Source organism: Chelonia mydas, chromosome 14 (genome assembly GCF_015237465.2).
Source record: "Chelonia mydas isolate rCheMyd1 chromosome 14, rCheMyd1.pri.v2, whole genome shotgun sequence".
NCBI classification, from domain to species: Eukaryota; Metazoa; Chordata; order Testudines; family Cheloniidae; genus Chelonia; species Chelonia mydas.
In genome coordinates, this window is record NC_051254.2 from 13124325 (window position 1) to 13139472 (window position 15148).

Consider the following 15148-nt stretch of genomic DNA (forward strand, 5'->3'; position numbering starts at 1 on the left):
GAGCTCATGAAATTGCGATATAAAGGTTAGTAACCCATCAGTTAACTTAGTAAGCCACCAGTCTTGAACTACAGCAGGTTCACAGTCACAGCTCTGCTTACCTGCCTACGAAGTAATCTTTCTGCAGAGGGAGAATGCAAAGGTGGGGGGATCTTGGATTTGCTTTCCCAGTCCAAATTGCCATGTGGTCTTAGGTGGTGGAAATGATCTTTTGGGATTTGCAGGAGAGAACTGGTGTCAGCAGGCTGCGACTGCACGGAGGCTGTTGAACCTTGAGAAAGGGACAGGAAACAGGAATGTGACACACATTCATCTGTAGATATCTCCCATAGCTTAATAACCTTTCAGTGAAAACTCTCCCATTGGACCAGACAGGCATTGCACAATGAATACTTTTTAACATCCTGATTATCACTTCAAAAGTTTTTTTTCTCCTGCTGATAATAGCTCACCTTAATTGATTAGTCTCATTATAGTTGGTATGGCAACACCCATTGTTTCATGTTCTGTGTGTATCTATATCTTCCTACTATATTTTCCACTGCATGCACCTGATGAAGTGGGTTTTAGCCCATGAAAGCTTATGCCCAAATAAATTTTAGTCTCTAAGGTGCCACAAGGACTCCTCGTTCTTTTTGCTGATACAGACTAACACGGCTCCCTCTCTGAAACAGGTAGGAGTTCACTTCACTCAGCACTGAAATACAGCCACTTTTTAGATGGAATAGGGCAACCATTTAAAGGGTACCAGCAACACTATACAGCATCTCAGAACAGGGTGTGTAGAATACTTTGTCCAGTTAAAGCAATGGGAATTTTGCCAGGACACCGAGGCAGATGTAAAACATAAGGTATTTAATTGGTTATAACATGGTTATGAATAGGACATTAGTTTTCTCTGATCAGAAAACAGTACAGACCGCCCCCCCATGCTGGGTCACTGGCTGAGGGCTGTCTCAGAGGGAGGATGAATGGCTAGGATCATTTCTTGGAACATCTCCGGTTTTCCTCAGAGGTCTCCAATCCAAATCCTGACTAGGTCAGACCATTCTTAGCTTCTAAACCCTAGATGATCATAGCCAGAAAAAAAAACAAAACACATTTACCCTAAACACTCCTACTTCCTATACCTTGTTTAATCTGAGCTACTTAACAAGTGATCAAAACACAGTGCATCAATGGCCAGCACAAACTTCAGGGTCCAACGTGGCTTTGAAGAATCATGCAAGAGCTTTTCTTAAATATCTGCCCTACTTCCAAATGGGACTATTTATCCAGGATTCCCTAGGGAGTAATACAGGCTCCTCAGATTCAACTGGTGTCAGCCAGTGCTATTCATTTTACCAAGATGGGAACTGAACAGTGCAAGTTCAAGGTAAACAAAGGACTAGGAAGAAGCCCGGGTTTGGCTTGCAAGCTAGCTCAACGTAGGAACAAAGACACCTGGAATAAGCAGCAACATGCACAGCAGCAGAAACTCCCTCCACAGCAACATGAGGATCTTTTTAAAAGCCAAGGAAGTTTCAGTGACCTTGGGCTACACTGACACTAATCCTGGTCCCATTGAAGTCAAAGTGAGTTTTGCCATTGATTTTAACGGGCTAAGATTTCACCCCAAGTCTTTCCATTGATGTGAATGAATCCTTTAAAGGGACAGTATTTGTCCCTAAGTCTTTCATATTATGCCAATGCCTTTTTCCAACCCCAGGTTCATCTTGCTCTGTTGTCTCCATATTTTATTTCTGCTGTTAAACTATAGCTGTGCATTTGAATTCCTATTACTCTGCAAATTTCAACATCCCATTTCTAATCTGTTCAAATCTTGTATCATTCTGAACAGCTCTATGAAATTATGCCCCTGTTAGAAGCTTGCAAATGGTAATGCTCGGGAAAATCTTTTCTGCCTTACCTAGGACAAGAGCCTACAAACTGTTGTCTATTAAGAGCAGGTGCAGATAAATTAAAGGAAACTATATTAACTGACCAGCAGAAGGTATTGCATAGCCTACTGTGCAACACAAGAATTTCTGCCAATTGCATCCCCAAAATATTGACCATCACAACAACAGTGAAATCCTGATGGACAATACGGTCCAGGGGTAGCACCTGAAAAAAATGCAAATGTAAACCTAAGAAAATACCTGCACTAAGGGTCCCTTAAACATACACTTACCCATTTTGCACAGATAGATGCTACTGTAGCTGCAATTTGTGGCACCAGTCTATGGAAACCTGGCCCTATATTTTAATTGAGAACTCTTCTTGTCCAACCCAGTCCACTCCATCAAACAACCTTTGAATGGGAAAACCCATCTTTGAACTGTAATTTACATTTTAAACACAAACTCTACCCGGTTATTTCTCTAAACCAGCCTGTCAGTGTTTTGTCACTGCACAATAACACAACTTAGCATTCCCTGGTGTGTTCCATCCCAGGATTTCAAAGTGCATTACAAACAATAAGTCTCACAAGCTCCCTCTGTAAAGAGGCATCTGAGGCACAGAGAGGTTAAGTGACTTGCTCAAGGCCACCTGAAGTATTAGTGGCAGAGCTGAGAATAGACTACATATTTCCTGACTCCCACTCTGTTTAGCCACAAGACTGTGCTTCTCTCCCAAGCATGATACACATTTAACCTATTAGTACTTCCTTGGAGACTCTAAGAAACATACAGAAAAGGACTTCAAAATTCTCCTGAGGGAAGAATGACCATTATTTTGGATTTCATTTTGATGTCATGGTTGGTTTTACAACAGGGATAATGTGTACTACTTTGTAATGAGCTCCCAGTAAACACTTTGGAGACTGATTACAGATATCAGCTTTGCTCCAATGCTTTGGTCAATCTTAGGCCACACTCATTGCTTCATATGCTATGAAGAAGGAAAGACTGCCCCAATACTCCAGTTTATTGTTCTCTCTAAAGAATAGAATTCATTATCTCTCTTCAGTCTCACAGGAGGAACCACGACCCTGTCAATCCAGGGAGGGGTGAGCTAACCTGAAAATGTTCTGAATTGGGGATCCATTTGGGAGAACGTGTCTGTGACCAGGTATATTTGCCCTGCCCTGGGCCAGAAGGGGTTAACCCTGTACTTTGGACTAAGGAAGCCTCGCCCCCTCTCCCTGCTGGGCATGCTCCAACTGGAACCACACTATAAGAGGGAGCAGTTCAACTCAGTCTGGGGAGGAGAGAGGACGGGTGTTGCATGCTTCTGTCCGGAAACTGTGGGAGCCCCAGACCGCAGAGGCCATGTACACTGAGACCCAGGTAAAATCAGTGGAAGCCCACGAGGAAAAGGAGCCACTGGGAACATTGCCTGCTGAATACCCTGGAGAACCAGAGGACCTGTAGACTACGTAGCAGGAAGACAGAGTTGGAAGTAGCCCATGGGAACCAGACATTGATCCGGTTGTGGTACCAGGAACAGAGTCAGCATGTTTCAGTGGGATCCGCGCTGCCCCTGGGCTAGGACCCGGTGGAGTAGGGAGGGCCCAGGTTCCTCTACCTTGGCCACCAACCTACCCCTGGGTGGTGGCCTACTTCCCTTTTGGCCAGTAGGCCATACTGCCTGGTGCAGGAGGGCTGTCCTATAACTCTGACTGGTAGGCCATATTGCCATGTGCTGAAGGAGGGTTCTATTGACGCTGGCCGCTAGGCCTTGCTGCCCTAAATCTAAGGACAGCCCCACTGACTCTGACCATTGGGCCACCCTGTCCTAAGAAGAAGAGCGGTTATTTGGACAGCAGGACAGGCTGTCACAATATTTCAGAAACAAGAAGTGAGGAGACACTCCTCTAAAGATAACTTCTGCTGGGATTTTCATTCATGGGTCTTAGTTTGCTGGGGTGAGACTGGTGGAGCTTCCACAGTTCTTAAGAATTCTGACCCCTGAAGGCAGCGAAAGGAGGGTAGAATGTAAGACGGGTCCACTGCTGCCAACCACCTGCCCTCCCAACAGTCCAGTCACTTCCTTTTTTCTGAACCCTTTAAAAAGTTTTGGTTCTAAAATGGGTGTAAGGTTCAGATGGAGGAAGTTTTTATTCTAGACTGGCCAAATTTGTTAGTCTATACCTGATAGATGGGCTTTTCAAAGCCATTTTAGGCATCTAGAGACCTAATTGCCATCAGAACTGATACATAGCTGTATAGGTAGCTTTGATACAAATAATATGTAGCGACATAGGTAGTTCCGTAGCTACACTTTGAAACCCCCAGGCCTGATATGGTCAGCGTGGAGAGATTTGTACCTGACCGTGATTTCTGATGAGATGTGTTCCTCTCAGCCTGGGAGTTGGCACAGGAGCCAGAGTATGGAGGCTGGAACATATAGCTGTCATTTGGCAAAGAGTGGGTGCGACCTACGGAAGGCTTTCTCACACTCAGCAAGTCCTGGCTGGGGGACAGTGTCAGAGTGTCATCTTTGGAGAGGCGATCAGTCTACGAAAGAAGAGAGAGAAAACATCACAGAGTTGGAAGACCCGGAGAACCTGGGACCCCTAGCAACAGCCATTGCAATAAATATGGGGCATGATGGTGCATGCAAATTGTCGATATGTACAAGGTCGACTGAAACAAAATGAAACTTACACAAATGGATCTACTAGGAAGCTATTCCCCTAATTTTATAGTGTCACTAAACCATCACACAGAATGAACCAAATAAAATACTGGGAAACAGAGGAAAGCAACACTGCAGTAATAAACCATGACTATTTCAGGAATAGTTGAAACAGGCATCATGCCTCAAGGCCCAGCAATGCACACATGCTTTTTGCATAACTCTGATCATATCAAAAGATAATCAAGCCTCCCATATGTGCCCTCCCAAGTCAGTTAGACTTTTGCAAAGGTAAGTACGTAACAGTCACCCGTCTTCTAAGAATGGAGAAACAATATAGTTCGCAGAAGATGTACCCTGCTTTGACTTCCACTGTCATTTTATTGCTTTTTCTTTCCTTTTCTAGTAATAATTATTAATGACGCTTTTTTGGCAGGACATTAAATTTGATTCTTCAGGGCATAAACCAATCTCTATTAGAGATATAGATAAGACCTAACGTGGGGGGCTGATTATCCCACATCTGCTAGTGCAGGCTTCTTCCAAGCTTTCTCTGAAGCATTTGGCACTGGCCACCATCAGAGACAGATACTAGATAGACTTTGGGTCCGATTCAGTAGGGCAATTCCTATGTTCTTGCATTCTAAAGAAAATTATAAGGTGTTATCAAACATGGAAATAATGTAAGCCCAGTGATGTATTTCTAACAAAAGAACTACCTCCTTTATAAAGGACTCCATAAGAAATCATAGAAAACAGAGAAACATGCCAATGTAGTTCAGTAAAGTACATCTCTGATCCCCTTCTTTCAGAGTAGTTTAAAAATTATCTACTGGCAAATTTATCTTCCACTTACTCTGAGCATTACTATTTTTCTGAAATAGATATTCTGAGGTTTTTTCTAATTTAGTCCTCTAACAGAAGCAAAATTTCATTAGTGTGTTTTGTGTACACAGTAAAACAGGACAAGATTAAATGGAATTTACAACAAAAAAAAAAAAAGAAGAAGAAGAAGAAAAGGAGGGGGATCACTGTTGTAAAACTGGCCAACTAAATCCAAGTTCACTGCCATAAAAAATTGTTTTCAGTCTTCATGAATTTGCTGATTTAGATATAAATGATATTCATTAGGGACTGCAGTCTCCTGCTATAACTCAAATGAGCAGGGCAAGCTCAATTCTGGTAATGCTGACACTTCTGGTTTGAAATCCTCCTCACCAACCTGCATGCACACACCTTTCTCTACACATCATTCTGCTTAATACAAGAGATGGTCCAAAAACTGGAATTTCACATTCAAATCCATTTGGATTTGAGAGCAGATCCAAATCCACTCTCCTTGTCTAGGTTTCCAAGCAAGATCCAACTCAGAAGGGGCTTATTTTCCAGTTCAGATGCAGCCAAACTCTTCTGAGATTTCAGCCTCAAATAGGAGAAATCTTGAGAGAACAGCTAATTTCATGAAAGCCATTTAAAAGCCTGAAAGGTGATCCCATGAGAAACAGCTCACACAGACTTCAGTGCTGTCAGATTCCTAATCTCTACCCAATCTGGATCCAGACTGGAACACTGCGCTCCTCAGCCCACCTCCACTAGATATCTTATTTTGAAACAAAATGTTCCATACAAAATGTTAAATGTAGTTTACAAAATCTTTTGTACATGATACCATGAAGCATGATGGGAAATATTGTCACGGTTTAAAGAAGGTGTAGCCCAAATAAATATTAATTAGGATGATAGAAAATTTATCAACAACACAAACATCCAGAGATAGGTATATGGACGACATATAAAACAAGAATGGATCCAAAAATGTTGGAAGAGAAGTTATGTCTGTTGTACAGCAGAAAAAAAGCACTTGATCGCTACACATCAGCTAAAAATGTCTAATGTTTCAAAAAGAAGATGGTTAAAGCAGGGCTCAAAATACTGGTAATTTTTTACAAAAAAGAGAAAGGAATCCAATATTGGTTGCTAATGGGAGTTCACAAAACAAGCAGCATCTCTGAGAGATCCGCAGCGGGTATATTTCAAAAAAGTGTATCTGGCGCCCATCCCCAAAGCACTGAGGGCACCTATGTTCACAAAATCTAGTCACTTACAAACCAAGGGGATGTAGATAATCCTTCTGCATCAGGCACATGAGCTATTTGCTCATGGGTGTGTCTTTTATGCACACAAACATTGATTTGTTTCAGATGCAGAGAAAGTTTCAAGATTCACACCATCCATTTTTTGTGGGTGGGTATTTATTTTTTTTTTTGAAGATAATGTAATGTTTTTACATATGATGCAAAAAATAAAAATAAACTGCCCTCTTCAGATAAAAGATTAGGTGCTATTTGGAGATAGAGTTGGACCGAAAACACCATTGTGATTAACCATGGGACAGCAGTATTTAGAACCCTGTAAACATCAGAATATATAGTGACCAGTGTATGTACATTGCTTTCCAGAGCATTAAGTAAGAGTGTGTTAGTATCATCAGGAAAAGAGTCATCCGTCAGAGCTAAGGACCAGGACTTTTCAGAGAGAATATCTGACGTCAGAGACAGAGCCTCCATCTCAGCTAGAGGGATCTAAACAAGGGAGAGATGATTAAGCATAAGAAACCAGGACACAAATCTTTTGAAAAAAAGCATCATCGTCTAAATACTGAAGCATTATCCCTAAAATAAGAGCATCTATGTCACGCATGTCATTGCGGTAGATAAAACCGTAAGGAAATGGAGTAAGAAAACCCATTACATTCAGCCTTAAATACTTACAAATAACTCACAATAGATTTTACAATTGTACACTAAAGGTGCTGTGAGAAACACTGGTTTCTATGTGACAAATCGAGGAATAATAAGAGTAATAATACCTGGCTCTTATATAATGCTTTTCATCAGTAGATTTCAAAGCGCTTCACAAGTTTTAATGTATTTATCCTCACAACACCAACAGGAAGTGAAAGTAACAGTAGCTTAGGTAGTATGTAGATAAATATGTATTTTTATTATTCTAATGACATCTAACTATTAGAGGCATTGAGAACCTCCAAACTTCGCTGATATCTCCTATCCTTAAATGCTATGGCGATGTTGCAGTTGTGTTTGACTCTAGCCTATCTTGTTTGGATCCTCATGGGATACCCTCGACACCAAAATCATCTGATTAGGATGCAATCAGCTGTTCATGTATGCATCTTTAATGCAGTGTAAAGAATGACACCTATCTAGGGAGACTTTCATTATAGGATCTCAATCTACTTTCCAAATGTGAATTGAGTCTCTGCCATGTGAGGCAGGTAGCATAACTTGTTTACAGATGGGTAAACTGAGGCATAAAGTCTTGATCCGCGGTCGGCTGCAGTCAGTGAGATTCTTCCCAGTCACTTCAATGGTCTTTGGATCAGGTACTAATGGGCTTTGAATCATTTATGGGATTTAGTTAACCCACTTAGGTGCTTTTGAAAACCCCATTGGGCATCTATATGCATCTTTAGACACCTAAATATATTTGAAAATCTGCCCTCTGTGACTTCCCCAGGGCCACAGCAAGTCAGTGACAGGGTTAGTCCTTTCTAAAAAAAAAAAAAATCAAGCAAAACATGCAGCCTTCAGTGGAGGGCGCTCTCTCTTGAGGCACACACGACCATCTAATGGGAAGCACAATGTGTCATTGCTTTGTGCTTTGAGGTGGCTGTCTAGACTGCCCAAAAGAAAGGGCAGTGTTCTCCTAACAAAGCAGAGTCACTGTTGTCAGCAGCCTCAAAGCCAGATGCTGGATTTAAAGCGTAGGTTTGACTTTCTATGCACTCTCTCTCAAACCGGATATGTGTTTTACCGATTGTCACGTACTTCTCTATGGGTGTGTGGTTAGCGAAGGGAGTGTTTTATAGGCCTTATATAAAACTGATTCATGCACAACTACAGCTTCTACATCAAGACATAGGTCCACAGTGCTGCCTCTAGGGCTCCCGGTATGTCAGCATTTCCTCTCTTAATTCAAAGGATTAGCACTTTTATCTTAAGCGTTCAAACAGTCTGTTTCCACAGCAATGCGTCTTTCAAGAGAAGCTGTGGAGACCGAAGCCTGCCATATCCAACCTCGCAAAGAGTTGGTTTCTCCCACACGCCTGCTTTTGGAAATGGTATCATACTATTTCACCTGGGGCTGATTAAATCTAGTGATGGATGAACCTCAGAGATTTGGCTGAGATAATCATGAGACTGATTGTTCTTTTGAACTCTATCCAAACCCTCTCACCCTCTGAATCTGTGACACAGGGCTGGCTAGCAATCTTACTGGACAGGCTTTCTGGTGGGATTTCCAGTGTGTCCTTTGGAGTCAGGAATACAATGAACTGCCAGCGGCAGAGCTGTTCTAGCATCAGTCACGGTATCCCAGAGCTTCTGTCTCTGGTTGTGGATGGAACCAGGAAATGTAGATCAGAGGCACTTGCAGCTCTTGCACACCTGAGTCCACTAGAACCCAGCTGCCACTGAGGCAGCACAAACGAGCCAGAGAGACGCCCTAATAGGGCCATTGAGAACTCCCCCAGCATGGCAGATGGATTCCTAGCTGGCACAGGACTGATATTAGTAGATCTATGCCAGCCTCTATGGGCCCTCCTCCACAGTCTAAGGTCATGGTGAGGAAAAAGGGGATGTGGCCAGTATGTGTTGGATGCAGGTAATTCCTGGCTGGTGTAATGGACCTTTGGGGGCCATTATTAGTTGGGATAGTTTAGAGCAGCCCCGAAGCTGCTCTAAGTTATGTGGACAGCCATACAAGCTCTCAGCAGTCCCCAGGACTGAGGAAACAGAAAAGGTAACAAAGCTAGCTTGTCCCTTCCATCACAGGTTTTAAGGGAGACCTCTGTCTGTTGGTTAATAATCCCCAGCATAATGAAAGTGATAATTAACAACTAGGGGGTAAAAAGTTATCCCAATATTGTGAAATCTATAAAGGTACAGTTCTCATGGTATCCAAACTTGTTCTCCCTGCCTAATGAAAAGAAAAGTTGAATAATTTATAGTACTCAATGAGCTGGTAAATAAATATACTAATAATTTAATAAGAAATCTTCAGATATTTTTATCTGATAAAATAAAGATAAGATATTTTTAGCAAAAATTACAGCACTATTGGATTTCGCTCAGTCAAAATGAAAACAATAAAAAATGAGGGTATTTGAATTAGCCTATGTCATACGAAAAAGTGTTTGCCCTAAGGAGTAATGGATAGGAGAAAGCAGGAATTTTATTTCAACTACATTAATTTAAAAAAATTGAGTGGTATTATTTTAACAGTTTAAGGCCCCAGTTCAGGAAAGCACTTACACACATGCTTAAGTCCACTCCTACTGAAGACAGCACTTAAGTACCTGATTAACTTTAAGCATATACCCAAGCTTCACTGACTTCTTTGGGATATAAGCACTTGCTAAAGTGCTGTCTTGCTTTCTCGAATTGGGTTCAGATTGGAGATCAGGACCCACTCGCAAGAGGCCTATTTAGAGAGACATATGGGGCTGGAGTGTAAATGGGCATTGCTGCAGAATGGAGAGATGCCCCTTCACACTACCCTCTGATCCGGTCCGTGAGCTCCCATCCTACAATCCAGTCTGCGCGGTTGGATCCCGGCACCTGTGCAGTTGCAACGCATGAATCCAATCTCAGGATCTGGGCTACATTTGGTCATCATCCTAAGGCCACTCATATATAGAGAAATTTAGCTTTGGATTTAGTACATTAAGGAGGGGAGATTAAATCCTGCACACTTGTTCTAGCATGGATATATAATATCTTAAACAGAGATAAGTTAACTTGCCCTCCCATAAAATAGCCCTGATGACTTAGGCTTCAAAATCCCTATGGCTAGTATCGATTAAACCCCACCCCCAACTTTATCTTTTCAATACAGGTCTCAGTCAAATTGCCTTGGACAGAGACTGTGCAGGAAATTAGGAATATTAACCTGTTTCTCAGAGTTGTAATATTCAGGAGCTGGAAGGGCATAATGATGGCACACAGAGCCTGACAGGTTGTCCATCAGCTTCAACTCTCCTTCCAGAGATTCCTGGATCAGCAGTGATATGGTATCAAACAAGTGTCTTTCCTGGGAGGGGTGCCGTATAGCATGCAGAAGGATAAGGCAAGCCAAAGAGAGAGAAAGAGAGAGAAAGTGAGGGACAGAGACAGAGGGAGAGAGTAAAAGGACAGGGGAAAACAGGAAGAAGAAAACCATAGTTTTCAGAGAGAGATTAGCAGTAATAGAAATGATCAGGAAGGAAAAGGATGAGATAGAGGAGGAAAGAGAACAGTGCAGTAATTTCACAGTCAGAAGCTTTCTCAGACATCACTAGAGACAGGACTGAAGCCAGATGCCCCGGGGAACTGTGGGACATTTCAGGCTTGGGCCCATCTTCAGACATTACTCCCACCCTGAACGACCATTACTAGTTATTCTGAGTTGCAGGAGTCTGGCAGGGCCATTGTAACAGACTCCAATTGCTTGTTACTGGGAACTTCTAAAGGAAACTATTGATGTAAGACGTCTATGAAACACTTAACGGCAACATTTTCAAACATGGGAGTCTAGCGTTAGGCCCCTAAATCCATACCTGGGCACCACAGAAATGAAAGCAGCCTGACTGTTGGAGGTGCCATGCATTCTCCAATCTCACTGACTTCCATGGAGGTTGTGGATGGTCAGCACCGGTGACTATCAGGCCACTAATTTAGGTGGGTTGGGTTAGGTAAATATGGGTTTAGGTTCCTAACTTCAAGTTCCCACCTTTAAAAATGTTGGCCTTCGTGCATACAGCAGAAATATTATATATGATAACATATAATTTTCACAAACAGCACAGGGGTCATTTAAAAGTTGTCCCTTTTGTGCAGGGAAGAGCCAATATGTACAATGAAATGAGGACCTTTGTTACAGTCAAATGGCACGCAATACAAATATTCTAGGGAATATGCAAGCAAAGGCGCATGCTGACCACATGACCTTGCAGAAGCGCATTCTGAGAACTGTATTCCTCTACCACCATGTATTCAAACACCAGATTCTTTGTGGAGATTTTGATGGGAAAGAAAGAAAATCATCCCAGTTATTTCAGAATAAAACCGTCCTGAGGTTTTCAAAGCATCTGTTTTGGTGGAAAGAGCAATGAATAGAGTCTGGAAAATATACAAGAGGGTGGAATAAACATCCTCCATGGCCACTCCAAATAGAAGACAGGCCAAATGAAATTTGTAAAGCCTCTCAAACAGCTGATGGTATAATTCTGATTGTTTCGCTTCTCCACCTACTTGTTTGCTTAGCTTGGTTACTGATCTGTGACTATGCTGAAGATGACTGTTTGGCCATACTAGCTGTAATATTATATATATATATTTATTTTATATTAGAGGATGCAGAATAAGATCAATGTAGGATAATCCTAGAACAGACTGAACCAAACAGACTGAAAAGATAAAGGAGAAAATCTTGCCGTCTGCTGCAGGGATGCTCAAGTGTGGAGGAAAGGATGTGGTCTATACGCTTGCTCACCACACAGCAGCAGGGCAGGATTGCAGCTCTCTGCTTGAGAGAGAACGTTAGGTTCTGAGACTACGTACTGCACTGGTCAGTGTCACCCAAACAGGGCACAATCAAGCCCACCGCTCCCCAAGCACAAAAGCTGCGGTGTGCAGTATGTGCTCAGAGGGTGTGGCTGTGTCTGTCTATGGGGGCGTGGCGGGGACTAAGGGGGGTGAAGGCACAGTGTTTCTTTGTAAGTAAGCAGTAAGATGTAATTTACCAATGAGGTCCCCCTCATTACCCTGAATCACGTTGCCTTGTGCTGTCAGGACAGCTCTGGGATCCATCTCACACCTCAGTGATTTTTAATAGCGAGAGACATTTTCCAAAGGCTTAGAAACTGAACGTGAGTTTAGAGTTTACTCTGTCTTCATTCCTAAAGATCACAAATGAGTTTTTCAGCCATAAGAATACTCATTACATTTGTTTGCCTTGTAAACAGGGCAAATAGATGTCTTTTCATTCACTCATGTGAAACTCAAGGTTTTCTATTTTATATGTAAAAAGAGCTAGATAGGTGGGTGTAAACATGAAACACAATTACAGATCTTGCAGCTATCTGGGCATCTGAATAAAGACTGGACCATTCTTATGTTTATGTAATTGTGCTTCACGACCCCACTAACTAAATATGGAGAAGTCTGGATCCCCTCACTAACCCAGTCCCCATTCAGAAACTTTTTTTGAGAGACCAGTGGAACTCATTTATAGCTCAAAAATATAAGCAGTGTAGTACCATCAGCTACAGCACTGTGGCCCAGAGCCTGCACCATTAAAGTCAATAGGAACTGTGCCATTGAATTCAATGGGAGTAGGATCAAGCCCTCAGAGGATTCTCCTATTATTGAAGTAATCTTTTCCCTGGGAGCACTGGTTCCGAGAGGGGATAAATATTAAACTTAGTTTATATAAAATATACATTTTATTTAGCATTTAAAAGAAAAAAAAAACTCAGCAAAATTTTATTTCCCCCCCCGCCCCGACAAGCCAAAACCCTGGATTAGAACATCCCCCAAATTTGGAGCCAGATCTGAACTTTGTGGCTTGGGCCCATCACTAGAACAGACACAGAGCTCTTTGCACCTGAGCAGAAGTGACAATCTGGTGCGAAGACTGGGTCAGGATCTTTACATTGTAGCATAGATTATCAAAACATGCAGCAATTCAGTCAACAGATAGTGAGGAATACAACTCCCCAATGCACTGTACACTCACTCCTTCACTGGAATTCGTGCATATCCTCCCTTAGCAAATATGCAGGCCAACCTGCTCTTCACCCTCCACCTGAGATTCTCACCATAGGATAAAATAATGAGAGCTGAGAATCCACCTTGAATTGCATAGGATTGGTACATCCTCTGGGGCTCTCAGGCCTTTCTCCACCATTACCGCCTGTCCATGCAAAGAGGTCCGAAGTAGGGATTGGGCCTGGGGTGATAGTCTTCATTTCCATCTCCAGCTCCGCTTCCAGCTCTGCTTCCTCTTTGGCTTCCTTGTTGCTCTCTTCCAGGTGCTTCATGAGCACTGCAATTACCACGTTCACCAGGACGAACTGGGCCGTCAACACAAAGGAGACAAAGTAGATGGGCGAGATGACTGTGTTGTAACAGGTGGACTCCTGGTCGCAGTCGCGCAACGTGTCCTGGTGATAGGGGGAAAATGATTATGGAAACTGAGGAAGCTCCAGTTAACCGAAGAAGGCCTGATCCTGCCATCCGATCACTCAGTGCTCCCGCATAAGGCCCAAATGGATTAACCGTCTATTGAGCACACACAGATGATCAGACTAGTTTCACGGACGATTTTCAGATCTGTCTAGATGAGCAAATGACCCCCCAGCAAAACCTCACTCATTGGAGTCAGGTGTGACACTGGAGGGGAATACTGCCTTGCACACAGGCTCAGAGAAAACACCAACTAGTCTCACTGCATTCCAACAGGTGGCGCCTGTCTGCTCCTTTATACTCCCAGAGGACTGGCTTATCCTAGATTCTCCATTCTGAAAGGCCATTTTGCAAGGCTAAAGTGCAACTATCCTAACCTACCCAGACCTCATCAGTCGCACAGTTGTGTTATTTGCTCCAGCGAAAAATAACGAGCCTACTGGAGACTCTAGTTCCCTGTACAAAACAAGCTACTCAGTTGAACTAATGTCATAGAAAACTCCCTGTATTGCCCTCCTTGTCCTCAAGCCACCACCTCAGGAAAAGCCTGGGAACTTACAATGCATCTGAAGGCCAGCAAACCCAGGCGCTGTCAGGCAAGAGGAAAAAGAATTGCTTTGAGAAAATGCCCAGGCCCCGAATCAACAAGTGCAGGGGCTGTCCCAGCTTGAGTGCCCCAGCTGATCCCTGTTATTGGTTTGAAACAGTGACAGACAGCCTGTAAGATTAGAAATGATCATCAATATTCCTTCTCCAGGGATCTCTTACCTTCATTATCCCATTCCAGTTGTCTCCTGTTGAGACCCGGAAGAGAGTTAAAAAGGCCATCCCAAAGTTTCTAAAAGTGGCGTGCCGCCCTAGCCCCTCGCAGTGGTGAGTGTCATCGCATTCTGTGATCAATCAGAAGAATCTCATTTAGACAAGAGCTCGCTCACATTCCCCCTCTATGTAACTATTTCCTCCTGCTTCCGGCAATGCTATGTCTGTGGAGAACTTACCAAGGTCGCCAAATAGCTCCACTCCAAGAGCTGCAAATATGAAAAACAACAACATGAAGAGAAGACCGAGATTCCCCACCTGGAAAGAGAAAAAGAAATGGTGGTGGAGGGGAACAACAACATTAGTTGATTTTTTTCCAGACCTGCTTCTCCCCGTATTCTTTCATACAAAAGTTAAGCCGCCCGAGGGGAGATACGACCTGGATAGCATCTGAGACTGAGTTTCTAATGGGAAATGCAATTTTCCAATGACAAGAGGAAGACAAAAATAAGGGGGACGGTCCATGAGCAGCCTTCTGCAATAAGAATGTAGCTCTGGTCCTGATGAGATTTTTCTGGGAA

The 15148-nt window shown here is 42.9% G+C and overlaps 1 protein-coding gene across 3 annotated transcripts in view; it reads right to left on the bottom strand.

Annotated features, from left to right (window-relative positions):
* The window catches only part of CACNA1G (calcium voltage-gated channel subunit alpha1 G), a 146883-nt gene that overhangs the window by 6603 nt on the left and 125132 nt on the right, over nucleotides 1-15148 (bottom strand). Inside the window, exons 29-35 of one of the 3 annotated variants that reach the window (XM_037914245.2) lie at nucleotides 14807-14885; nucleotides 14577-14698; nucleotides 13442-13786; nucleotides 10534-10674; nucleotides 7011-7145; nucleotides 4253-4442; nucleotides 102-271 (exon numbers count right to left, since the gene is read on the bottom strand). In XM_037914245.2, the coding sequence (XP_037770173.2) occupies nucleotides 102-271; nucleotides 4253-4442; nucleotides 7011-7145; nucleotides 10534-10674; nucleotides 13442-13786; nucleotides 14577-14698; nucleotides 14807-14885 (1182 nt within the window). The remainder of the gene's footprint in view (nucleotides 1-101; nucleotides 272-4252; nucleotides 4443-7010; nucleotides 7146-10533; nucleotides 10675-13441; nucleotides 13787-14576; nucleotides 14699-14806; nucleotides 14886-15148) is intronic. The other 2 variants (XM_043528379.1, XM_043528378.1) reach the window with 2 other exon arrangements.